The sequence below is a fragment of the Mustela lutreola genome, chromosome 7 (assembly GCF_030435805.1).
Source record: "Mustela lutreola isolate mMusLut2 chromosome 7, mMusLut2.pri, whole genome shotgun sequence".
NCBI classification, from domain to species: Eukaryota; Metazoa; Chordata; class Mammalia; order Carnivora; family Mustelidae; genus Mustela; species Mustela lutreola.
In genome coordinates, this window is record NC_081296.1 from 152,534,090 (window position 1) to 152,558,636 (window position 24,547).

Consider the following 24,547-nt stretch of genomic DNA (forward strand, 5'->3'; position numbering starts at 1 on the left):
GGTGGGGATGTCGGGTCTGGGGCTGCGTGAGGCCTGCACACAGGTTTGGTGAGTGACGGGGCTGGGCTTGGGCCTGGGCTCTGACCCCTTCACCCTCCGCCGTGGGATGGGGCCCGAAGCCTGTCCTGGGGTGCGGGTCGGCAGGAGAGGAGACGGAGTCCACACTCCAGCCTTTGGCCTGGGTGAATCCGTTCGTCCACCGACTGAGGGGGCCTGGGGGGCCGGGGCCATGGAGGGGGTCCCCGGTGGAGGAGGGAGCCCTCTCCATGGCCGTCCTGGGTCCACTGGCCCACGTGTGACGGGGAGGAAGGGCGAGGGAGGGGCCTGGCGAGGAGCAGGCCGGGGGGGGCCACGTGCAAGCTCCTGGGCGCTCGCTGCGGGTGGCGATGGTGGAGCTGCCCTGGGACTTGCTGCGGCTGAAGGGCGGCTGGGGTGGGTGTGACCTTGCGTGAGGCTGGGGGCCTCCCCGGGGCGGTCTGGGCGGCCTGCTGACCCCGGCCTGGCTGACCCCACGGGCAGGGCAGGAGCCGTGAGAGGTGAGTTGTGGGAGGAGGCTTGGCTCAGGCCCCAGTGTGGGGTTGGGGGCCTGCCAGGTCCGCGTGGATGAGGGAGGCGACAGCCCGGGGACGGCTGGGGGCCGTCTGGGGTTTCTGCCTGCGGGTACCAGCGTCGGGGCTGGCTTGGCCCGTTTCTGCACTCAGAGGGCCTGTGTGCAGCTGGACATGGTGTCCAGAGGGCTGACCGGAGACCGGGGAGGGGGCGGTTGGAGGCGGAGAGCTCTGGGCCCTCCAGGAGACGGAGGGGCCGCGGGCTCGCTGGGGTGTGGGGTCCTTCCCCAGGGACCCCCAGCTCTTCGGGCTCCTCTGTGAGGGCCTGACCACCCCTGGGGGGGGGCAGGGAGGCCCCGTGACTTGCATGGTGACGGTGGCCCGAGCAGGCCCGCAGCCCTGCCGCACCCCTCCGGTCCCCTGTCCCGGGGCCCCTTCCTCTCTGCCGAGACCTCCCTGCTTATCGCCCTGCTGACCCCAAGAACAGGTGTGCTCAGGGCTCTGAGCGAACACTGTGCTGTTTATTGACACGGAGGGAAGGAGGGTCTGTCCGGCCTCCTCCTTGCCCCGGTGGCAGCGCCTGGGGCGTGGGGGAGCCGGCGGGGGAGGGCGCGTCATTTACCCGGGGTTTTGGAGACCGTTTTCTTGAAGACTCGCGACTTGGGCAGGGCCTCGTGCACCACTTGGCAGGCGAAGCTGTTCTGCTCCTCCCAGTCCCGCCGGCTGACCTCCAGGCGGCTGAAGACGAAGAAGGCGCGCCTGGCGCCCGGGACCTTGTGGGGCCGCGTGGTGGCCTGCTGGCCCGCCTGCATGGGCCTGTCGTTTCGAAGCCACTGCACCGAGATGTCCGCGGGAAAGAAGTTCTGGATCAGGCACGTGAGCGTGACCCTGTCCGTGGTGCTCTCGTCCTCCTCCGGGGGCAGGAACACGTAGACCTCCGGGGCCGCTCGCTGGCCTGCGGGCAGGTGCGGGGTCAGCCCAGGCTCCCGGGGGGAGGCCCGCCCCCTCCCCTGGGCCTGGGGCTCACCAGGGGTCTTGGCAATGGAGCGCACGAGGCTCTTGGGCAGGTCTGGGTGGTTCACCGTGCAGTGGTAGGCCTCGCCCTCCACCCAGTCCTGTGTGTCCACCGGCAGGGTGGACGTGACGCTGACCGTCCCGTTGAACTGAGTCTCCTCCTTCAGTCCGTCTGGGTGCACGGGCTCCCCGCTCTCCCGGGACCAGGTCAGGCTCATGCCCTCCGTGCTGGCCAGGTCCACCACCAGGCAGGTGATCTTGGGCGACTTGTGGACGTACAGGTCCAGAGGGCTGGGCGGGCTCAGGTAGCTGCTCACGCCGCGGGGGTCAGACTCTGTGGTGCGAGGGAGGGGCTGCGTGAGGACAGGCCGCGGCCCTCCCGCAGGAGCCCCGTGGGTCTGGGTGTCGGCGGGTGGGTGCCCGTACCTGTGCACTTGAGCGCGTGGTCCTCAAAGTGGAAGCCCTGGTAGCTGACCCGGCAGGTGTAGGTTTTCTGGGACACCCACTCGCCCTGGGTGATGTTGAGCTCGCTGTGGGTGGAGGTCACGTTGCCCTCCTGTGTGCCGGGCGCGGTGTAGGAGAACATGTCTGTGACCCTCTGCCCGTCCACCAGCCAGATGACCTCCATGTCCCCCGGGACGTAGCCGGAGATGAGACACAGCAGCTGGATGGTGGTGTGGGTGTCGCCCAGCGGGTTGCAGGAGGAGTGGAAGAGCTTCACGGAGGGCGGGCTGAAGTTCATGGCACAGGCTGGGGGTGCAGACGTGCCGCGGGGTTGGCCTCCCTGCGCCCACGGAGCTCGCCTGCCGCCCGGCCCCTCACGCGCCGGGAGGGACCAGGCAGGGTGGTGGGAGCCCGTCCACCGCTCCCGCCGACCCGTCCCTCCTCCCCCAGCGCCCGGCTCACCTCTGAAGGTCTTGTTGATGGCGGGGGACGCCGTGTGAGCCACGCTGCAGGTGAACGTGTGTTTGGCCCACTCGCCCCAGGAGGTCACCTGGCTGATGGCGTTGTGGAGGCCGGAGGTCTGGTCGAAGGTGGCGGGGACGGTGGCGACACTCTTGTTTAGGGACCCCGTGTCCCAGGTCACGGTCACCGGCATTGGGAGGTAGCCCGAGACCAGGCAGCCCAGACTCACCGAGGTGGCGCCGGCCATACCTTTGCAGCAGGGGGTCAGGGGGAACACGGACAGGCCCTGGCTGGAGGCTGTGAGACGGGGCTGGTGTCAGCTGCTGCCTTGGCACGCCCGTCGCGGGCCGGGCCCACTGCTGACCCGGGGCCTCCCGCTCCCAGGCCCCTGGGGGAGGGGTCTGAGAAGGAGATGCGTGGGGCAGACATGGGGGGCTCTCACATCCTTCCTCCAGCCTTGGGGGACAGATGCTCGTTTGGGCTGTCCTTCCCTGATTCTGCTGGAAACACCCTCTGAGGAGCCATTGTGCTCCTGTCGGAAGCAGTGGCTGCCCTTAGCCCAGAGGGGCAGGAATGTGGGGTTCTTGGGGCATGCAGGTGTGTGACCCCTCTGCCCCTGGCCAGCCAGGCCTCTCTGGTCCCTATTGTCCCTGTGGAGCTTCCAGGGACCCTGACCAGGGACCCCACTCATAGGGGAGAAGACCCCAGAGCAGTCCTCCCCCCATCGGTGACCTGGGTCTGCCTGCGCTCCCCTGGCCCTGGAGCCCAGACCTCAGCCACGCTCCCCTCTGCCCTCCTGTCCAGGGAGACCAGTCCCATGGCCTTGTGTGAGCACCTCTGAGGCCAGAGAGACAAACCAGCACTACGCCCAGCCTCACTAGCTTGGCCTAGGTCAGAAGAGCCAAGGTCTAGGGGCCCACCTTGGTCTAGCCTGGCCAGGTCAGCCCAGGATATTCCATTGCAAGCCAGACAACTCATCGGGGTTCAACCAAATTCACTCAGCTCAGCCCAGCTCAGCCTGCCGGCCGGGCTCGTTCCCTGCTTGGCTGCGATCCTGAGAATCCCACGACCCCAGCCACTGGGCCTACAAGCCTGGGGACTTCACGTCTTCAGGGAGACATGACTTAGGGAGCCTGATTCAGCCAGGCCAGACCCACCAACGGAACCGCACTGTGCCCAGCTCAGCCCAGCCCAGATTAGCACAGTTCAAGCCCACCCTGTCTAGCCCGGCTCCCCTCAGCCCTGTCCAGCTTGACTCAACCCAGCCCAGCGCAGCCAAGTCCAGCCCATTTCAGCTCAGCTCAACTCAGCGCAGCCCCACTTAGTCCAGCCCAGCCCAGCTCAGCCCAGCTCTGCTCAGCTCAGCTCAAGTCACTCAGCTCAGCCCAGTTGATCCCAGTTCAGGCCAGTTCTGCTTGGCACAACCAAATCCAGTTCAGCTTAGTTTAGTCAGCCCAGCCCAGCCCAGCCCAGCCCGGTTCATCCCAACCCTGTTTAGCCCAAGTCAGCACTCCTCAGTCCCACACAGCCCAGCTCAGCTCAACTCAACCTAGACAGCTAAGCTCAGCTCAACCCAGCCCAGCCCAGTAGAGTCCAGCTCTGCCCAGCTCAGCTCAACCCAGCCCAGCCCAGTAGAGTCCAGCTCTGCCCAGCTCAGCTCAACCCAGCCCAGCCCAGTAGAGTCCAGCTCTGCCCAGCTCAGCTCAACCCAGCCCAGCCCAGTAGAGTCCAGCTCTGCCCAGCTCAGCTCAACCCAGCTCAGCCCAGTAGAGTCCAGCTCTGCCCTGCTCAGCTCAACCCAGCCCAGCCCAGTAGAATCCAGCTCTGCCCAGCTCAGCTCAACCCAGCTCAGCCCAGTAGAGTCCAGCTCTGCCCTGCTCAGCTCAACCCAGCCCAGCCCAGTAGAATCCAGCTCTGCCCAGCTCAGCTCAACCCAGCTCAGCCCAGTAGAGTCCAGCTCTGCCCAGCTCAGCTCAACCCAGCCCAGCCCAGTAGAGTCCAGCTCTGCCCAGCTCAGCTCAACCCAGCCCAGCCCAGTAGAGTCCAGCTCTGCCCAGCTCAGCTCAACCCAGCCCAGCCCAGTAGAGTCCAGCTCTGTCCTGCTCAGCTCAACCCAGCCCAGCCCAGTAGAGTCCAGCTCTGCCCAGCTCAGCTCAACCCAGCTCAGCCCAGTAGAGTCCAGCTCTGCCCTGCTCAGCTCAACCCAGCTCAGCCCAGTAGAGTCCAGCTCTGCCCAGCTCAGCTTAACCCAGCCCAGCCCAGCCCAGCCCAGCCCAGTAGAGTCCAGCTCTGCCCAGTTCAGCCCAGCAACGCCCAGCCCAGCCCCGTGCAGCCACGGCAGCCCTGCCCACGTCCAACAGGCTCAACGCCTTCAGGCCAGGTAGCTCCTTTGTTTCCCAGGCTCGTCTCGTGGGTCCCTGATCAGGGGCCCAGGACTTTCTGACTCGGCTCAGCTCAGTGATGGTACGTGCACCACAGTTTAGCTCGGCCTGGTTGAGCCGCGTGAGCCCAGGGGAACCGACCCAGCATTGTCTTCCCAGGCTGCCTTGGATCTGCTCCTTTAGCCCTGCCTGCCCACGCTCTGACCGCCCCGGTCAGCCCAGCCCAGGACGGTCCCCGCCAAGGTGGACCTTTCACCGGACCTGGGTCTCCCTGGCTCCATCCACTCAGCTCAGCTCAGGTCACGTGGCCCAGGAGCGCCCGGCTCAGCCACGAGTGCCCCGGCTGCGGAAGCCTGTCCTACTCGAGGCCTGCGTGGCGCACCCTGCGCTGTCCAGCAAGCTCCCCCCGGCTTAACTCAACCCAGCTTCCCTCAGCCCACTGGGTCCTGTAAGATCAGCCCAGCCTGGCCCGACTCAGTCCATGCAGGGCAGCACAGCTCGGTGGAACCCAGAGAGACCCGCTGGCCCAGCGGGGCCCGGGGTGGGCAAACCCCTTCCACAGAGCTCCTTCCCCTCCAGCGGCACTGGGCCCGGCCCAGCAGCCAGGCCTCCTTGTCAATGCTGCCTCACGCGACCTGTTCACACACCTGAGGATGTGGCCGCTGCCGCCTGCCGTTCAGTCCAGCACAGGGGCGGCTCGCGGGTGCTTTCCCCTGACCCTGGGCTGCAGTCACTGCCCTGCTTGGCCAGAAACAATCCATGCTCAGGGCCCTGTTCGTGCCCGCTGTGCAGTCTTCCACCCTCGGGCCTCGGGCGCTGGCCTAGCCCTGTCGTGTCTGAGGTTATCGGCCCTTGTCTTCTGCGGGTCAGTGTTGGGCATTCTCTTGCTCCCCTGTGTGCCTGTGCAGGGAACAGACACCTGGGAGCCCAACAGTGACCACGAGGCGCTGTCCCTGCTGGCCGGGTAGTGGTGCGTGCAGCCCACCCCTGCTGTAACCGGGGCCAGCCCCGTGGCTGCCGCACCCCAGGGGCCTCCGTCAGGGGCCCGTCCTGGCCGTCCACAGCTCCCGGACAGGCTCCCGGAGGGCTGAGGTGAACCGTCAGTAACCATGGCTGATATTTTTGCGTCCAGATACTCGGCCCTGGGGGAGGGGAGCTCGGCCTCAGTGCCCTGGCTAAAAACGGGGTGGGAACCCCCGGGGGCCTCAGCAGCCCTGGAAATTCCCCTTTCTCTGTGTGTTCTTGGGAAGTGTGTCAGCGACCTCAGGGCTGAAATGAGCCCCTGTGCCGTGGACGCAGTGGGCTCCTCTCCGTGGCCTCTCGTGTGCTCGCTCCCCGAGGCCACGGCTGACTCGCTGTGCCGCACACACCGTGGTGGTCACCGGGATGCCCCAGGAAGGGAGGGGGCGCCGGGCGCCATCACCGCTGGCCCCGGGGCAGCCCTGTGAGGAAAGGGTCGTGGCTGCTTTGGGCACGAGATGCCGCAGCCTGCGTGGCCACGTGCGAGACGTGGACGCAGGGGTTTGTGGCACGTGCCCTTGTCCCCAGTGTCCGCATCGACCTCACACCCCTTCCCCAGCCCGTGTCCTGCCGCTGGGTCTCTTACTGGGGCTGCAGTTGGGTGGTGTGTCCAGGGAGGGCCGGCGGGGGCTGTGAGCAGGCTGGGCCCACCGTGCGGTTGGCCGGCGGCCCCAGAAGACGGCTGTGTCTGGTGCCGCTGGGGTGGACGGTGTCATGGGCCTGTGGGTGTCACCGCGGCTGTGGGGACCACGGAGCGGCGTCGGCTCCTGGTCCTTTGGGGCGGCTGTGCACGGTCGACGCACCAGTGATGTGTGTGCAGCTGCGGGGGCTGCGCTAGGCCTCACCCTCACACTGCGGGCATGTCCTGCAGGCCTGCGTGTCCCCAGAACCCTGGAAAGGCCGAGCGTCCGCGTCGGGGACGCCCCGGTGGGGGACCTTCCCCGCGTGCAGGCCTGCGAGGCCTCGTGCGGCCATTTGGAGTGGGAGACACCGGGAACCCACCCTCTGGGCCCAGCAGCCGAGGGCCAGCACTGCCCGTGCAGGGAGGCTGTGGGGAGGTCGCCTCTGTCAGGTGTGGTGCCCTCGGGGGGACACTCGGGCTCATTTAGAAGACGTGGAGATGCCTCAGCGTGGTCGGGCCGGACAGGCCTGGGCGGGAGGCCTGCGGCAGACAGGGCCCAGCGCGACCTCCCTGCCCCCCCAGGGCAGCCTGTCCCAGCCTGTCCTGCCCCACCCTCGGCGCCGGGTCAGGTGCTGCGTGGGAGGCAGAGGGCGAGCGCCCGGTTCCTTGGAAGGGCCCACGGTTCTGAGAGAAACCACAGGGCAGGCAGAGCCCCACCCTGGGGCCTGCTGCCCCCGCGGGCCCAGGCCAGGTGTGGCCAGTCCGTGCAGCCTGCACCCAGGGGAGCGTGGCCACCCTGGCGACCCCTTCTCATTCTTCCCCGGCTGGGGGGCTGGGGCCGCCGTGCCCAGCCGGTCTCCGGGCTCCGTGCTGAAGACACAGGATGAACCGTGCGGCGGCAGCTGCCGGGGCCGTGGGGTCCTGCGGTCTTGGAGGACAATGATCTCATCTCCTCCTGGGTCCCACCGGGGCAGCTGAGCTCTGAGCTCCCGTGTCCGTGCTGCCCCCGCTCTGCTCCTCTCTGGGGCTGTGGCCCTGGCCTGCCTCCAGCATCACCCTGGCTCGTCCGCCTTGTGTCCGAGAGCAGGCCTGGCTGCCCCTCCCGGCAGGCACTGTGCCCTCAGCCTCTGAGGCTCTGGCGTCACCGCTTCCTGCCTGTAGAGGTGCCGAGCGCGGCCCACGATGCTGCTCCTGTATCCACTGGCCTGGGGTAGATCTGCACCGAGACGTGCTGCTTCTCAGCTGTGCCCGCGTGTGTGTGGGAGCCCGTGTGTGCGTTTGTGTGTGTGTCCCTGTGTGCACGTGAGCCCGTGTATGCGTGGGAGCCCTGTCTGTGTGTCAGCAGCTGGACCCTCTGTTCTTTGGTCTCCTGTGGCTGCTGTTCCTGCTGGATCCTTCTAGTTTCCTCCACAGGTGCCCGTCGAGGGAGCAGCCAAGGGTTTGAGCAGAGCTTGTGTACAGATTTTGGGTTTCTCCCTCGGTGGCTCCCTCCCCCTAATACCTAGCTATTACGTGTGGTCCCGAGCCCTGTGCCCTGCCCTGCACCCAGGACAGCCGTGGTTTCTGCCCGTCTTCTGGCAGCACCTGACGCAGGACTGGACATGGTCCTCACGTGGATCTTTCGAGGGAGCGAGCTTCTCCCGTGTCTGCTCACTGCTGGTGTTTCTCCGCAGTCTCCTGGTCTCCACCGGCTGAGTGCTGCTTCTGCTTGCTGCTTGCTGCCTCTGAAGTTTGCTCTGGTACCAGCTGCTGCGCTGCTGTGGGAAGGAAAACCACTTTCTCTCCTGTGGTTTCTCAGAAATGATCACTTTTTGTGTAACTGCGGAGGCCCAACATCCTTCCCATATTTTAAAAAAGTTTTTAATTTTTAAAATTTCTTCTCAGTATTTCAGCATTCATTGTTTATGCACCACACCCACTGCTCCATGCAATCCGTGCCCTCTCTAATACCCACCACCTGGTACCCCAACCTCCACCCCCGCCCCTCCAAAACCCTCAGATTGTTTTTCAGAGTCCATAGTCTCTCGTGGTTCACCTCCCCTTCCATTTCCCCCAACTCCCTTCTCCTCTCTAACACCCCTTGTCCTCCATGCTATTTGTTATGCTCCACAAATAAGTGAAACCATATGATAATTGACTCTCTCTGCTTGACTGATTTCACTCAGCATAATCTCTTCCAGTCCCGTCCATGTTGCTACAAAAGTTGGGTATTCATCCTTTCTGATGGAGGCATCATACTCCATAGTGTATATGGACCACATCTTCCTTATCCATTCGTCCGTTGAAGGGCATCTGGGCTCTTTCCACAGTTTGGCGACCGTGGTCATTGCTGCTATACTCATTGGGGTACAGAGGGCCCTTCTTTTCACGATATCTGCATCTTTGGGGTAAATACCCAGGAGTGCAACCAACCACGCTGAGGCGACCTCCCCACAGCCTCCTCATAGGGAAGCTCTATTTTTAATTTCTTGAGGAATCTCCACACTGTTCTCCAAAGAGGCTGCACCTTCCCACATGTTGAATGGCGACGGGGATCTGTCGTGGAACATCTGTTCCGTTCCGGTGTCCTTCTCTCTCAAACTGTGATTATTTCCAGCTGACTCCCAGGAGTGCTCTACGAGTTCCGCATACTCTGTCAGCTGCAAATGCTTTCAGGAAATTCTGTGCCAAAGTCTGAATGGACCCAGAGATGACTTCTTATGTCTTCAGTGGAATCCAGGCGTTGTCTCGGGTGGGCTGATTCCGTGGGGGCTTGGAGCTCTGCGCGGTCTTGGAGCTCTCTTACAGTCTGTGAGTTGTAGGCAATGGATGGCAATGCAGATTCTCTTCTCTGGAGGACAGTCCACTCCTGCCTCCCAGGGACTAAACCTGTCACATTAGAGAACGCAACTATGTATCAATATTTCTTAGCATTCTTGTTTCAACTATAGAAATGAGATACTTTGATTCTACTGAATCGATGAGTTTAATAAAGATTTGAAAGACATTTTCATGTGTCCATATGGGAGTCAGGCTCACACCATGTTTTGGACACTGTCCTGCAACGTGGCACGCCTGTCTTCTCCAGATTGCCCCAGTTCTCCTGGGCCCACTAGGTTCTGTGGCTGAGGGGGGGGGGCAGGAGACCAGGTGCAGAGGCGCGGGCCCGAGGCAGCCCATTTCCTCGGGGGCTGTGCCATGGGGTGCACCCCTAGAAAGCATCCCTTGAACCCGCAGATTGGGTTCTTCTGCTAAGGAACCTTAGGGGCCCAGATGATCTCCACTCAAGGCACTTGTCACGATGGTCCTTACTTGTCGGTGGAAAGATTTCCTAATATCTGCCTAAGCCCAGGTCTGTCAGTCCCAGAAAGCACACCTGCCCCACCAAGTACAGTGCGCTTGCTGCTGGTGCTGACGGCGCAGTGGACTCTGCTAAGTCCTTATTCCAGATAAAGGATGGCATCTCCAGAGCCTTACCAGGGCTTCGTCCTCTCCCAATGACCCTGAGCTACAGGGACCTCCTCCTGTGACTGTCCCCTCCTGTGACTGGCCCCAAAGGTAGGGTCAGATCAGGAGGTTGTTCTATTGTCCCCCCAAGACACAGTGTGGACAGTGCATGAGCACTGGGGTCAGACGACATGGTGCAAACTCTGGCACCCTCCCCGCAGGCAGGGGCTGAGGCTCTCCAAGGCTGCAGTTTCTTCCAGGTAAGACAGTGACCGTGGCCCCAGCTCTCGCATTGTGAGCACGGAGCGAGAGGAGGTCTGAGTGACCGTCGGTGCCCCGTGCTCACCCAGCCAGGCTATTCAAGCAGACAGCATCCTACCTGGGCAGGGAAATCAGTGCACTTCAGGGAGAGGACGTGGTCCTCCGTAATGTGGGTGGGCCTCATCCAAGCAGTCGAGGGACTGAAGAACAAAGCCCGAGGGTTCCTGGAGAAGAAGGAGTTCTGCCCCAAGACTGCAGTGTTAGCTCCTGCCTGAGATTCCAGGCTGCTGGGTGGCCCTGCAGGTTCCCGATGTGCTGGTTGACGCCCACAGGCAATGAGCCAGTTCCTGGAAAGGAGTCCCTCTAGGTCGATGCGTGTGCCTCTAGCTTAGTTCAGCTGCACTTGTACGGTCGTGTCTCTATGCCTTACCTCTCTTCTCCTTCCTCCCGGTTCTGTTACTCTGGGTCTCTATCTCCTACCTCTCATCCACCTTCTATTGGTTCCATGTTGTAGGACAATATCGGAAGGTCGCAGGTGGGAGCCTCAGTGGCTGGTGGGAGGTCGTTTTCACCGAGTCGGCATTCTAGCCCTGAGGGTGAGGGCATAGTTGCGCCAAGGGCCTGGTGCTCATCCAGGAGGGCACGGGGTCCCCAGTTGTGGGAGATGCTGGCATTGCCACGTGAGGCAGGTGGGATGGAGGCTGACCTGTGGTCCAGGAGATGGGGGTGGGGGTCGCCCTGGGACCGAGAGGAAGAGGGGGCTGGGCAGCCGGTGTGGCCCATTGGCCAACTGGCTTCTAGGTAGAAATGTAGGGTGAAGGGGACAGAGGGTGTGGTGCTGAGGGTACTGAGGCACTGAGGGCATTAGCCTGGAGCCTCCAGGGTCCCTGAGGGTTGGAATGTTCTGGACACCTGCTTTCTGTCCTGTGGGCAACCTAAATCACGTCCCCCAAATTCAAGTCTTTTTTTTTTTTTTTTTTCTTCTGAGAACTTTTTATCCTCCTGGTGACTTTTAGGCTTCACCATCTTTGCCACTTTCAAAGACACAACACAGTGTCACGTATAATTACTGTGCTGTACATGAACATCCCCTTGACTGACTGACTTTTATACTGGAAATTTGTACATTCCTTGACCATATGCATCCATTTTTGCCCACCCACACCCCCCCCCCCAACCCTGGAACCACCACTATGTTGTATCTGTGAAGTTGTTTTGTTTTTTAAATCTTAATTCCAGATATAAGTGAGATCATTGAGTATAAGTGAGTATAAGTGAAGACTTATCTCAGCTAGCGTAATACCCTCAAGGCTAATCGATTGTAAATGGCATGATTTCCTTACTTAAAAAAAAAAAATTATTTATTTTTTTCTGCATAACAGTATTCATTGTTCTTGCACCACACCCAGTGCTCCATGCAATCCGTGCCCTCTCTAATACCCACCACCTGGTACCCCGACCTCCCACCCCCACCCCAAACTCAAGACTTGAAGCCTTGCCCCAGGACCTTGGCATGTGATGGTATTTAGAGACGGGGACTTTGGAGAGGTGACAGGGAAGAAGGAGGTCATTCATCCAGTCCAGTGTGGCTGACCCGCAGGACGGCCTCTTGTTCTTGTAAGAGCAGATGATGAGGACACAGACATGCACAGAGGGCTGGCCATGTGAGCACAGGGACAGAGGCCCCAGGCGAGGTCTGCGTCTCTCCCGCTGGCGTCCCGGATTGTGAAAACGGAAACGCATGTGGTTGAAGCCGCCAGACGGTGGCTCTTTGGTCTGGCCGCCCACGCTGGCTAATACACACCCAACACATGCCTCTTGCTTCTGTCCACGGCCGGCCGGGGCCGGCAGCCCCTCCTGCACCCACCCCAGGTGGCCCCTGGGCCTGCACTGTTCCTGGATGCCTTCCTCACCCACCGGGAGTGCCTGGGCTCTGGGGGTCCTGCCCCCCATGGCGGGAGGGAGCCAAAGCACGGTGTGGCCAGGCGGGGATTTCACCAGGAGCATGAACACAGGAAGACTTTCCCCGCACGTTATGGAATTTTTCAGGATATTTTATTGTCGTTAAAGAAAAAGAGAAAAAACAGTAAAGGACATTTCCACGCTCCAGAAATTTCACAAGAAGAAATCAAGCTACCCAAGCTACAGCAGCGTGTGTCCTCTGAGTGACGGGTGTGCGTTCTCTCCCAGGGGCATGGGGGCCCTGCTTCTCCTCCCCTGCGAGGTCGTCTCTCCTGTGTCGGGGCTCCGATCGGGCACTCGTTCAATGGCCGGGCGGAGAACCAGGCCTAGGCGTCCGCCTGGGTCGGGCCCCAAGGCCGCGGGCACTCTCTCTGGTCGTCTTGTCTCTGCCCCCAGCTGCCCGGAGCAAGCAGGCATTTCTGCCCAGTGTGACTCGGGTCCTGGTCCCAGGAGGGTGCAGGCTGGGCCTGCTGTCCTGGCCTCTCCGCACCTGCCCAGCTCTGACCACTGAGGCTGCGTCCCACCCGTGTGGGGACCAGGTCACCAGGCCCCTCTGCAGGAGGCCAGTCTGGCTGCTGTCACTCCTTCCCCTGTCCCCGGGGGGCTCCTGCAGTGGCCACAGGCCTGGGCCTTCCTCTGCGCATCTCCTCCAGTGGAGAAGGTCTGACTGACCATTCGTGGCACACCGGAAGCCCCTCTGTGGGGTGATGGTGGCCCGTGGGCTCCTCAGGATCTGAGACAACATGCCTGCTCTGGACAACATGTCCTGCCTCCTGGAGCCCGGCCTGGACGGGGTTTGCATGGAGGCCGGTCCCTGCCCAGATGGACGCTGGGACTGCCAGTCCTCTGCGACCTCCAGGATGACCGTGCACGTGACCGCGGGTCGTGCTGGTGAGGGCCATCCTGCCCTGATGGGTCAGTGTCCACGCGGCCCCGGCAGTAACTTGGTGGCTGCCAAGGAGGGGTGGGCAGTGTCCATCACTCAGATTGGGGGCGCAGCCTGCCGTCCGGTGGGGTCTCCAAACGGGGCGTCAGGGGCAGGGTGCAGCCCACGGTGCCCGGCAACCCTGAGGGTGGAGGTCGGGTCCAGGGCGGCTGTGAGGTCGGAGGGTGGCACGCTGGGAGGTCAGAGGGGCAGGCCTGGCAGCAGGCCAAGCGGCACGAACCGATGCAGCCGGTTCCCGTGGGGTGTCGAGGGCGGCCCTGGACACCCGCCACGAGGACCGGCCCTAGGCCCCCTGGCCGATCATGTTCCTGTAGTCGGGGACGATCGTGTGCTTCAGCTGCACCACCGAGGAGAAGATCCACTTCACCTGCAGCGGGCGGGGGAAGGCGTGAGCGTGGCCGGGACCCCCGGGACCGCCCACCGCCGCCCGCCGGAGCTGGGCCCCACCCCCGGGACCACTAGGGGGCTGGGGGTCCTGGTGGGGACGGCATGCGGACAACGAGGGGACAGCGAGGGGACAGTGTGGGGACAGCCACTGGACGGTGTGCGGACAGTGAGGAAACAGGAGTCATCATGGGCACAGTCTGGGGACAATAGGGGTTATCATGGGGACAGTGATGGGACAGTGAGAGGACAATGTGTGGACAGCATGGAAACAGCTGGGGACTGTGGGGGCCGTGATGGGACCGTATGGGGTCATCACGGGGACAGTGTGGAGACACTGGGCCATCATCTGGGGACAGTCTGAGGACAGTGTGGGGACAGACAGCATGGGGATGTGAAGGGACTGCATGTGGACAGTGAGGGGACATGTGGGGTCAGTGTGGAGACAGTAAGGGGACAGGGAGGATAGAGTGTGAGGTCAGCGTAGGGACTGTATAGGGATTGCAAGGGGACATGTAGTGGACAGTGTGAAGACAGCTTGGGGACAGCATAGGGACAGCATGGAGTCAACGTGGGGACAGGGTGGGGCCACTTTTGGGTCAGTGAGGGGATAGCGAGTGGACAGTGTGGGGACAACGTGGGAACAGTGTGAGGACAACACGGGGACAGTGTGTGTCAGTGAGGGAACAGTGTGAGGACAGCATGGGGACAGCACTGGGACATCAGGGGGGCAGCACAGAGATAGGCTGGGGGTAGGCTGGGGACAGTGTGTGGACAGTGCTTGGACAACATGAGGTCACTGTGAGGAAAGTGTGGGGACAGTATGGGGACAGCGTGTGGACAGCGTGTGGACAGCGTGTGGACAGCATGTGGACAGCGTGTGGACAGATGGGGGCAGCACGTGGATAGTGTGGGGACAGCACGGGGACAGCAGGCTGCGGTGAGGGGACGTGTGGGGACGCCCACCTTAAAGAGGGTCACAGTGGCGCTGTAGCACACGCTGAGCAGGAAGAGGGTGATGAAGATGGAGATGGTGGTCCACAGCCCGTCCAGCTCCCCATCCTGGTCCTCGGCACAGCTGTCGTCCAGGAGCAGCTCTGGACAGGAAGGGGGTGGTCAGTGTCGTGCCTGCCCCAGGGGTGATTCCCTGGGGGACAGTCACAGCCCTCTGCCACCTCAGGGGCCAGCCTTAGCACCCCCGGCTCTCCAGCTTGGGTCTGGTCCTTGGGGGACCCCCTCCCTCTCTGCTCTGCCCTGTGCTGGGACCCTCCTGGGGGAAGGCGCCAGGTCCAGAAGGTGGGGGGAGGTTGGAGAGCCCAGGGAAGGGCTGGTCAGTGTCGGGGGGTGTCCGCGAGAAGGAGTGGGTGGGAGCATCAGGACAAGCTGGGTGTGGGGTTTTGTGGATGTTGGGAGGGGTGCAGTGCCTGGGGGGGGCAGGTCAGTGTGGTCAGTGTGTGGATGAGCTGCTGAGAAGCCGACGGGTGCTGGAGGGGGTGTGGATCAGGCTGGCGTCCATGGTGAGGGTTCCCAAGGCCGGCTCTGGTCTGGGCCCATGCAGGTTGGCCCGTGTGAGGCCTGTGTGTGTACGTGCATGTTGGTGTGTGTGCACACGCATGTCTGTAGTGCACACGAGCGTGCATGCTGGTGAGTGTGTGCACACGTGTGTCTGTGGTGCACACGAGCGTGCATGCCGGTGCGCGCGCGCACACGTGTGTCTGTGGTGCACACGAGTGTGCACACGTGCGTCTGTAGTGCACACGAGCGTGCGTGCCTGTGGGCGCAGTGCTCGTGTGCACACATGGGTGTACACATGTGCATATGCACAGGCATGTAAGCATGCAGCAATGCGGGTGTGCACACACGTGTGGCTGTGTGCACGCACATGTGTGTATGCCGCATGCGTGCGTGTGTGATCGCGTGTGCGAAGATGGGGCTGCTCCGTGGGATGGGCTTGTTGTCAGTGGGTCTGGACTCAGGGTCCAGGTGGGCATCTGGGATGGTCCCTTCCATGGCAGCTCAGGGCCACCTGACTCTGCCCCTTTGGGGTTCGAGGTTGAGGGTCCCCACGAGTGGATAGGCCTGGCCCCAGGCAGGACCCCCACACCTGGGAGAGGGCAGGAGCCTGTTTGTGGAGTGCCTGAGGGCAAAAGAGGGCCCGTCCCCACAGACGGGTGAGGCGCGGCCTCTGTGTTGGCCCAGAGCAACCACGCAGAGTCTCGGGAGGCCCAGGGGCCCAGGGCCGGAGGACAGGCCAGCGTCCCCCAGAACCTGGGCTGGTACAGAAGTGGGAAAGAGTGTGCGCTCGTTCCCCTGAGGGCTCCGGAGGGGCTTCTGGGATCCCTGAACACACGCTGCAGCCCCGGGTAGCTCCTGGTGGCAGGGAGGGCCTGGAGTGGCGGCCACCTCTGGCAAAGTCCCCTCTCCTGCCTCAGGCGACTCCTGGCCACATGCGGTGGCAGCCTGCGCAGACCTGCCCACTCGGAGTCCCGGCCCCCGTGGGACCCGCTCTCTCCCACCAACGGTGACCCCTTGGCCTCGGAGCCGGGCTGTCCCTGCCGCCCAGAGACCCGTGTGTCCTGAGCTCTGCCTCGGAAAGAACCATGACAGCGTCGCTGGGTCCCAGGGCAGTGCTGGGTGCTTTATTTCACGCAGGGGCGCCTGCCCGGGAGGTACGTACACAGGGGTGGGGGCTCCGGCGTCCTCGTGGGACTCCAAGAGCCTGTGGGTGGGGGGCTTGCTGCGGGGCCGGCTGTGCTGCTCATTTACCCGGAGACTGGGAGATGGACTTCTGCGTGTGATGGTTGTGTAGGGCTTCATGCAGCACCGCACACGTGAAGGTGTCTCCCCGCTGCCAGTGCGCCTTGTCCACGGAGAGCTTGCTGTAGAGGAAGTAGCTGCCGTCTGCATCCAGCTGGGGCGGGGTTGTTCGGACACTGGCCTCTGGTAACTGACGGCCGTTGCTCTGCCACTCCACATCGATGTCAGGTGGGTAGAAGTCTTTGACCAGGCAGGTCACACTGATGGTGTTCCTGCTCATCTCGTCCCGGGGTGGGGGCAGGACATACACACTGGGCTGATGGGGTTCCCCTGTGGGGCCAGAGGTCAGCACAGATGGTCACTCGGAGCGTGGAGGGCTGTGCTTGGTCTGCAAGGCCCCCTCTTTGACCCTCCCTGCACCCCAGCCCCGCTGCTGCTCACCTCTGGCCTTGGAGATGGTCCTCTCAATGGCAGCTGGGAGAGCTTTGTTGTTGACCTTGCACTTGAAGACCTTCCCCTTGAGCCAGTCCTGGTGCTGGATGGGGAGGACACTGACCACACGGAAGGTGCTGTTGAACTGCTGCTCAGGCGAATTCGTCTTGGCCGTGTGCACCTCCTGGTTGTCCACGAACCAGCTGATCTCAACCTCAGTGTCTTCTTGGGCCAGGTCCACCACCACGCATGTGACCTCAGGGGTGTGGGCCATCTTGAGGACATCCTTGGGTTTTGGGGGGAAGATGAAGACCGAAGGTGCTCCCAGCATATTACATTCTAGTGAGGGAGACAGAGCACAGGGGTCAGATCGTGGGTGGCCTTCCTCTTAAACATCCATTGCCTGGATGTTTACCAGGCCTTCTGCTTGGGGTGCAGGGAAAGGCCTGCTGACTCACCTGGACGTTGGAGACATTTGCATGGGTCAGGAGTTTCTCCTTCGGTCACTGCAGAGAGAGCAGACGGGGCATTACTGGGTGTCTGGGCTGGGCACAGGTTGGGGTGGGCACAGGTGATGGCCAAGTCTTGGCCGGTTCCCAGCCCAGGGACTGGAGTGGGGGGTAAACCACTGGACGCCAACACCCAGAGGATCTCCTCCGTGAATTGGGAGGCCTGCAGGTGAGGCAGCCAGTGGTGCCTCCCCTGAGCCCTGGGGTCCAGGCTGGCCAGGAGACCGGGCCTGTGTCCCAGTGGACACCCTCCCTGAGGCCCATTCTCTCACCTCTCTTGTCCACCTTGGTGTTACTGGCTGGGTGGGCCACGGTGCAGATGAAGGTGTCGCTGGGCCACCTGCTGGAGGGCACGGTCACCATGCTGCTGAGAGAGTAGAGACCCGAGGACTGCAGGACAGACGGGAAGGTGTGCACACCGCTGGTCAAGGAGCCGGAGTTCCAGGACACAGTGACAGGCTCAGGGAAGTAGCCGGACACCAGGCAGGCCAGGGCCACTGTGGATCCGGGGGTGGCCCCGCAGCTGGGGGCCAGTGGGAAAACCGATGGGGCCGTGGTGGAAGCTGCAAGAGAGGAGGTTGTGTGACCGCCAGGGTCTCAGCCCTGCGACGGTCAGGGCAGGACAGCAGGTGCCCAGGTGTGGGGCGTCCAGGGCCCAGCACCCATGTGCTTCCTGGACGTCTGCAGACCAGCCGCCTGGCCTGGCTCTCTGCGGCCACAGGTGCTGGACTCATCGGCCTGGTCAGGGCCCGGTGACCACCTGGGTCAGAGTCTCCTGGGCCTCTGGCCCGGGGTCCCCACTCAGGCTTCCTCTGGGAGTCCGGCCTGACCAAGCCTGTCTGAGCCCTGACCTGGGGCCCCTGCTCGCAGCTGGCTCCTGCTGGCCCCCTGAGCCCACTGCCCTGCTGTCCCCACCGGATTGTGCCTTGGACCGGCGGAAACGTCCACGCACCGCGCCTGTCCCTCCAGGCCCCACGTCTTCTGGGTCGGCTCTGCAGCCCAAGCAGCCGGGCCCCGGGCCCCGTCCCTGCCCCGAACCCACCGGACCCTCCTCAGGCCTCCGTGGCATGGCCTCCCGAGTTCACTGAGGGTCAGCCCAGCCAGGGTCCCTGGGCCATCCCCGCTCTGGGGCCTGTCCAGCTCCTTGCTGTCCACGGAGTCCTTCAGCCGACATTGTCCCGAGCCTGTTGGCCCTCAGCATGGAGGGTCCTCTCCCTGGCTGTCCTGGCTGTCCTCTCCTGGGTGGGACCAGCCCCTCAGAGCATCTCAGAGCCCTGGTCCCAGCCAGGCGTCTCCCCTCTGGCCCTGCTCCCGCCCACACCCCGGCTGGCTGCCCTGCGTCAAGCTCCGCTCAGGCCCCATGCTCTCTCCTCCACTGGGTCCGCTGCGCCGGGCCTCCCCACCGGGTGTGACATGTCCACCTCCTCTGCACCTCGGCCCCTCGAGCCTCAAGAACAGGGCTCCCACCCCGGGACCAAAGAACGGGTTCCCCTCGTCCCCTCAAAGGTGCCACCCTGGGTCTTCCTCCCAGAGACCTTCCCACCTTGGCCAGACTTTCCACCCTACCTTGTCCACCGGGCCCCAGATGCCAGGCCACTGTCCCCGAGGGCAGGGATGCTCCGCAGGCTCTTGCCCTCGGAGTCTCTGTATGTTGCCGCTGACGGTGCCCGGAAGCCCAGAGCTCCGCCCGAGAGTCCTGCCTTCCTCCCCCGGGGATCCCCGGGCAGCCCCTGCCCCTCCTGCTCTCCCCCTGCTCTCCTGCACAAGCACCCACAGCTCCTCTGAGCCCCTAGGGCAGCCCCTGACCCTCCTGCTCTCCCCCGGCCCCTGCTCACTTGCATCAGCACCTGCAGCAGCCCCTGCCCCTCCTGCTCTCCCCCTGCCCCTGCTCACCTGCAAAAGCACTGAGAGCTCCCTTGAGCCCCTGGGGCAAGTCCTGGCCCCTCCTGCTCTCCCCCTGCCCCTGCTCACCTGCACAAGCTCTCCCAGCTCCCCTGAGCCCCTGGGGCAAACCCCTGCCGCTCCTGCTCTTCCCCAGCCCCTGCTCACCTGCATAAGCACTGACAGCTCCCCGGAGCTCCTGGGGGCAACTCCTGGCCCCTCCTACCTACCCCTGCCCCTGCTCACCTGCACAAGCTCTCCCAGCTCCCCTGAGCCCCTGCACTAGCCCCTGCCCCTCCTGCTCTCCCACTGCCCCTGCTCACCTGCACAAGCTCTGCTGCTCCCTGAGCCCCTGGGGCACCTCCTGCCCCTTCTGCTCTCCCCCTGCCCTGCTCACCTGCACAAGCTCTCCCAGCTCCCCTGAGCCCCTGGGGCAGCCCCCTGACCCTCCTGCTCTCCCCCTGCCCCTGCTCACCTGCACAAGTTCTGCCAGCTCCCCTGTGCCCCTGGGGCAGCCCCTGACGCTCCCGCTCTCCCCCTGCCCCTGCTCACCTGCACAAGCTCTCCCAGCTCCCCTGAGCACCTGGGGCAGCCCCCTGCCCCTCCTGCTCTCCCCCTGCCCCTGCTCACCTGCACAAGCTCTCCCAGCTCCCCTGAGCCCCTGCACTAGCCCCTGCCCCTCCTGCTTTCCCGCTGCCCCTGCTCACCTGCACAAGCTCTCCCAGCTCCCGTGAGCCCCTGGGGCAGCCCCTGTCCCTCCTGCTCTCCCCCTGCCCCTGCTCATCTGCACCAGCACCGACAGCTCCTCTGAGCCCCTAGGGCAGCCCCTGCCCGTCCTGCTCTCCCCCTGCCCCTGCTCACCTGCACAAGCACCGAAAACTCCCCTGACCCCTGGGGCAGCCCCTGTCCCTCCTGCTCTCTCCCTGCCCCTGCTCAACTGCACAAGCTCTCCCAGCTCCCCTGAGCCCCTGCACTAGCCCCTGCCCCTCCTGCTCTCCCGCTGCCCCTGCTCACCTGCACAAGCTCTGCTGCTCCCTGAGCCCCTGGGGCACCTCCTGCCCCTTCTGCTCTCCCCCTGCCCTGCTCACCTGCACAAGCTCTCCTTGCTCCCCTGAGCCCCTGGGGCAAACCCCTGCCGCTCCTGCTCTTCCCCAGCCCCTGCTCACCTGCATAAGCACTGACAGCTCCCCGGAGCTCCTGGGGGCAACTCCTGGCCCCTCCTGCTCTCCCCCTACCCCTGCTCACCTGCATAAGCACCTACAGCTCCCCTGAGCCCCTAGGGCAACCCCCTGCCCTTCTAGCTCTCCCCCTGCCCATGCTCACCTGCACAAGCACTGACAGCTCCCCTGACCCCTGGGACAGCCCCCTGCCCCTCCTGGTCTTCCCGTGCCCCTGCTCCTCTGCATAGTTCTCCTTGCTCCCCTGAGCCCCTGGGGCAGCCCCTGCCCCTCCTGCTTTCCCCCTGCTCTCCTGCACAAGCACCCACAGCTCCTCTGAGCCCCTAGGGCAGCCCCTTGACCCTCTTGCTCTCCCCCTGCCCCTGCTCACCTGCACAAGCTTGCCAGCTCCCCTGACCCCTGGGACAGCCCCTGGCCCCTCCAGCTCTCCCCCTGCCCCTGCTTACCTGCACAAGCTCTGCGGCTCCCTGAGCCCCTGGGGCACCTCCTGCCCCTTCTGCTCTCCCCCTGCCCTGCTCATCTGCACAAGCTCAGCCAGCTCCCCTGAGCCCTTGGGACAGCCCCCTGACCCTCATGCTCTCCCCCTGCCCCTACTCACCTGCACAAGCTCTCCTACCTCCCCTGAGCCCCTGGGGCAGCCCCTGCCCCTCTTGCTCTCCCCCTGCCCCTGCCCACCTGCACAAGCTCTGCCAGCTCCCCTGAGCCCCTGGGGCAGCCCCTGCCCCTCTTGCTCTCCCCCTGCCCCTGCTCACCTGCACAAGCTCTGCCAGCTCCCCTAGCCCATGGGGCAGCCCCTGCCCCTCCTGCTCTCCCCCTGCCCCTGCTCACCTGCACAAGCTCTGCTGCTCCCTGAGCCCCTGGGGCACCTCCTGCCCCTTCTGCTCTCCTCCTGCCCTGCTCACCTGCACAAGCTCTCCCAGCTCCCCTGTGCCCCTGGGGCAGCCCCCTGACCCTCCTGCTCTCCCCCTGCCCCTGCTCACCTGCACAAGCTCTGCCAGCTCCCCTGAACCCCTGGGGCAGCCCCCTGACCCTCCTGCTCTCCCCCTGCCCCTGCTCACCTGCACAAGTTCGGCCAGCTCCCCTGTGCCCCTGGGGCAGCCCCTGCCCCTCCTGCTCTCCCCCTGCCCCTGCTCACCTGCACAAGCTCTCCCAGCTCCCCTGAGCCCCTGGGGCAGCCCCTGTCCCTCCTGCTCTCCCCCTGCCCCTGCTCACCTGCACAAGCTCTGCCAGCACCCCTGAGCCCCTGGGGCAGCCCCTGCCCCTCTTGCTCTCCCCCTGCCCCTGCTCACCTGCACAAGCTCTGCCAGCTCCCCTAGCCCATGGGGCAGCCCCTGCCCCTCCTGCTCTCCCCCTGCCCCTGCTCACCTGCACAAGCTCTGCCAGCTCCCCTAGCCCATGGGGCAGCCCCTGCCCCTCCTGCTCTCCCCCTGACCCTGCTCACCTGCACAAGTTCTGCCAGCTCCTCTGAGCCCCTGGGGCAGCCCCTGACCCTCCTGCTCTCCCCCTGCCCCTGCTCACCTGCAGTAGCTCTCCCAGCTCCCCTGAGCCCCTGGGGCAGCGCCTGCCCCTCCAGCTCTCCCCCTGCCCCTCCTGTTCTCCCCCTGCCTCTGTTCACCTGCACAAGCTCTGCTGCTCCCTGAGCCCCTGGGGCACCCTCTGCCCCTTCAGCTCTCCCCCTGCCCCTGCTCACCTGCACAAGCTCTCCCAGCTCCCCTGAGCCCCTGGGGCAGCCCCTTTCCCTCCTGCTCTCCCCCTGCCCCTGCTCACCTGCACAAGCACCAAGAACTCCCCTGAGCCCCTGGGGCAGCCCCCTGCCCCTCCTGCTCTTCCCCTGCCCCTGCTCACCTGCACAAGCTCTACCTGCTCCTTGAGCCCCTGGGGCTGCCCTGCCCCTCCTTCTCTCCCCCTGCCCCTGCTCACCTGCTCTAGCGCTCCCAGCTCCCCTGAGCCCCTGGGGCAGCCCCTGCTCCGCCAGCTCTCCCCCAGCCCCTACTCACCTGCACAAGCACCGACAGCTCCTCTGACCCCTGGGACAGCCCCTGGCCCCTCCAGCTCTCCCCCTGCCCCTGCTCACCTGCACAAGCTCTGCTGTTCCCTGAGCTCCTGGGGCAGCCCCTGCCCCTCCTGCTCTCCCCCTGCCCCTGCTCCCCTGCACAAGCAAGGACAGCTCTCCTGACCCTGGGGCAGCCCCTGCCCCTCCTGCTCTCCCCCTGTCCCTGCTCACCTGTACAAGCTCTCCCAGCTCCCCTGAGCCCCTGGGGCAACCCCCTGCCCCTCCTGCTCTTCCCCAGCCCCTGCTCACCTGCATAAGCACCGACAGCTCCCCTGAGCCCCTAGGGCTACCCCTTGCCCTTCTACTTCTCCCCCTGCCCCTGCTCATCTGCACAAGCTCTCCCTGCTCCCCTGAGCCCCTGGGGCAGCTCCTGCCCCTCCTGCTCTCCCCCTGTCCCTGCTCACCTGCACAAGCTCTCCCAGCTCCTCTGAGCCCCTGGGGCAACCCCCTGCCCCTCCTGCTCTTCCCCAGCCCCTGCTCAACTGCACAAGCTCTCCCTGCTCCCCTGAGCCCCTGGGGCAGCTCCTGCCCCTCCTGCTCTCCCCCTGCCCCTGCTCACCTGCACAGGCTCTCCTGAGCCCCTGGGCCACCTCCTGCTTCTGTAACCATCCCTGTTCCTACTCAGCTGTACCTGCTGTGCCACTGGCCGTGGACTCTTCGACTACAGCAGCCTTCTGCCGCACATGCCCTGCGATCTCTCACCCAGGTCTGGAGCCCCAGACCTCTGTGTGTCCCTAGTGCTTCCCCTGCCCTGCTGCCTGTCCCAGACCCTTTAGCCCAGGTTTGGCCTCTGAGCTTCAGCCCCTGGGCTCCTGGAGCACGTTGAGCTCCCTGCTCAGCCCCTGTGCTGCCCACTGGGCTCGGAGCACATGGGAGCCACGGCACCTTACCCTGGGCTCGGAGCACATGGGAGCCCCGGCAGCCCTACCCCCTTGTCCTGCTCTCACTTGCTGCTCATCTGAGGCCACCTCGGCCCCGTGGACAACACTCCGACCCAGCCCTGGGGCTTGAGCGGGCTCCCTTGGGTGGTCAGGACCACCTGGAGGCCTCTTCCTCCCCGGGGCTGGGCCAGCCCCTCCCTGTGTCCTCCCCTCAGACCCCTCCGCCCATCCTTGCCTCGATCCTGCTGTGACTCAGGATGGCCCAGCCCGGACTCCCAGCACAGGTGGTGAACGGCAACCCTCAGGCTTCTGCCCATCTCCCGTCACCATCCTTGAAGGGCCCGGTCCTGGCCCCTCTTCGTCTGCGTCTGGTGTGTCCCGCAGCGTTGGCGTGGGTGTGCCCCTCCCGCGCCCCTCTCGTCCCTGCCCTGGGTTGGGCCATGGGCCTCGGGCCGCCCCGTGCTCACTCCGCGGCTCCTGCCTCCCATGTGGGCTCCCGAGGGCGTGGGCTGTCCTCCGCTCCTGCAGCCGGTTCTGGTGTCGCCCCTCACTCCGTCGGCCCTGGCTCCGTGCAGACCCCACTCCCGGCGGCCGGCGCTGTGCACGGAGCCGCCCCGCAGCCTGGCTCCTGCCTGCACCGTCTCCTCCTTGCCGCGGCCCAGGCACACGCTGGTCCTTGTGGCTGAGCTCTGTGCCCACAGCCCTGCTTCCTGGCTCCAGGCGGCCTTGGAGGACTAAGAACAGGATCGAAACCGAGGGGCTTGGCTTGCTTCCTGAAGTTCCCTTTTCTTCTGGGTGATTTCTGTCTCAGAGGAGCTGGGGGGCCTCCAGACACGGCTAAGGCTGTGCCACGTGGGTGTGCGGGGGTGGGGTGTGGTGGGTGCCCGGGGGCCCCAGGGAGAGCTCAGGACCCCTACCCCTCCCGGCCCGGGCTCCCCTTGCTCTCTGCCTCCTGCAGGGAAATGCCTGCTGCCTGTTCCCCGGCAGACCAGCATAACCTGCTCTCTGCTGAGCCCTGTGGTGCCTCCAGCCCAGGTGGGCTCCTCCTTGTGTCCCCGCGAGTGTGGCCGCTGACTGTCCCACGCATACCTGCGGACCAGCCTCACACTTGTCCTGTCCACCCAGCAAGATGCCTCCCCCCTAGAATGTCGTCCTCCTGTTCCATCCGTGCCGGGAGCTCCGAAGAATTGGACGTTGAGTGTGTGTTTGGAGGGCCGCGTATCGGAAGACCGCTCTGTCCCAGGTCCCCACAGCCAGCAGAGACCATGTCAGCAACCTCCTCGGGTCTCACTGTGACCCCAGAAGCAAAGCTGGGAGGCCCATGGGAGGGTGTGCCCTCACCCGATGGCTGTGCCCTGGCAGCCTGTGTGTGGAGCGCCCATGCCC

At 64.5% G+C, this 24,547-nt stretch overlaps 3 gene segments (V, D, J or C); all 3 read right to left on the reverse strand.

The window, feature by feature from the left end:
- LOC131835172 (Ig alpha-1 chain C region-like) overlaps positions 1–24,547 on the reverse strand; it is a 125,514-nt gene that overhangs the window by 10,612 nt on the left and 90,355 nt on the right.
- The window catches only part of LOC131835173 (immunoglobulin heavy constant epsilon-like), a 114,583-nt gene continuing 91,084 nt past the window's right edge, over positions 1,049–24,547 (reverse strand). Inside the window, 4 exon segments of the C gene segment in view lie at positions 1,049–1,503; positions 1,576–1,896; positions 1,989–2,312; positions 2,469–2,765. Of these exon segments, the coding sequence occupies positions 1,163–1,503; positions 1,576–1,896; positions 1,989–2,312; positions 2,469–2,765 (1,283 nt within the window).
- On the reverse strand, positions 12,212–23,512 carry LOC131835186 (immunoglobulin heavy constant gamma 1-like). The segment is given in 7 exon segments: positions 12,212–13,453; positions 14,437–14,567; positions 16,237–16,557; positions 16,669–16,998; positions 17,118–17,165; positions 17,441–17,731; positions 23,397–23,512. Coding segments are annotated over 7 exon segments (1,287 nt in total).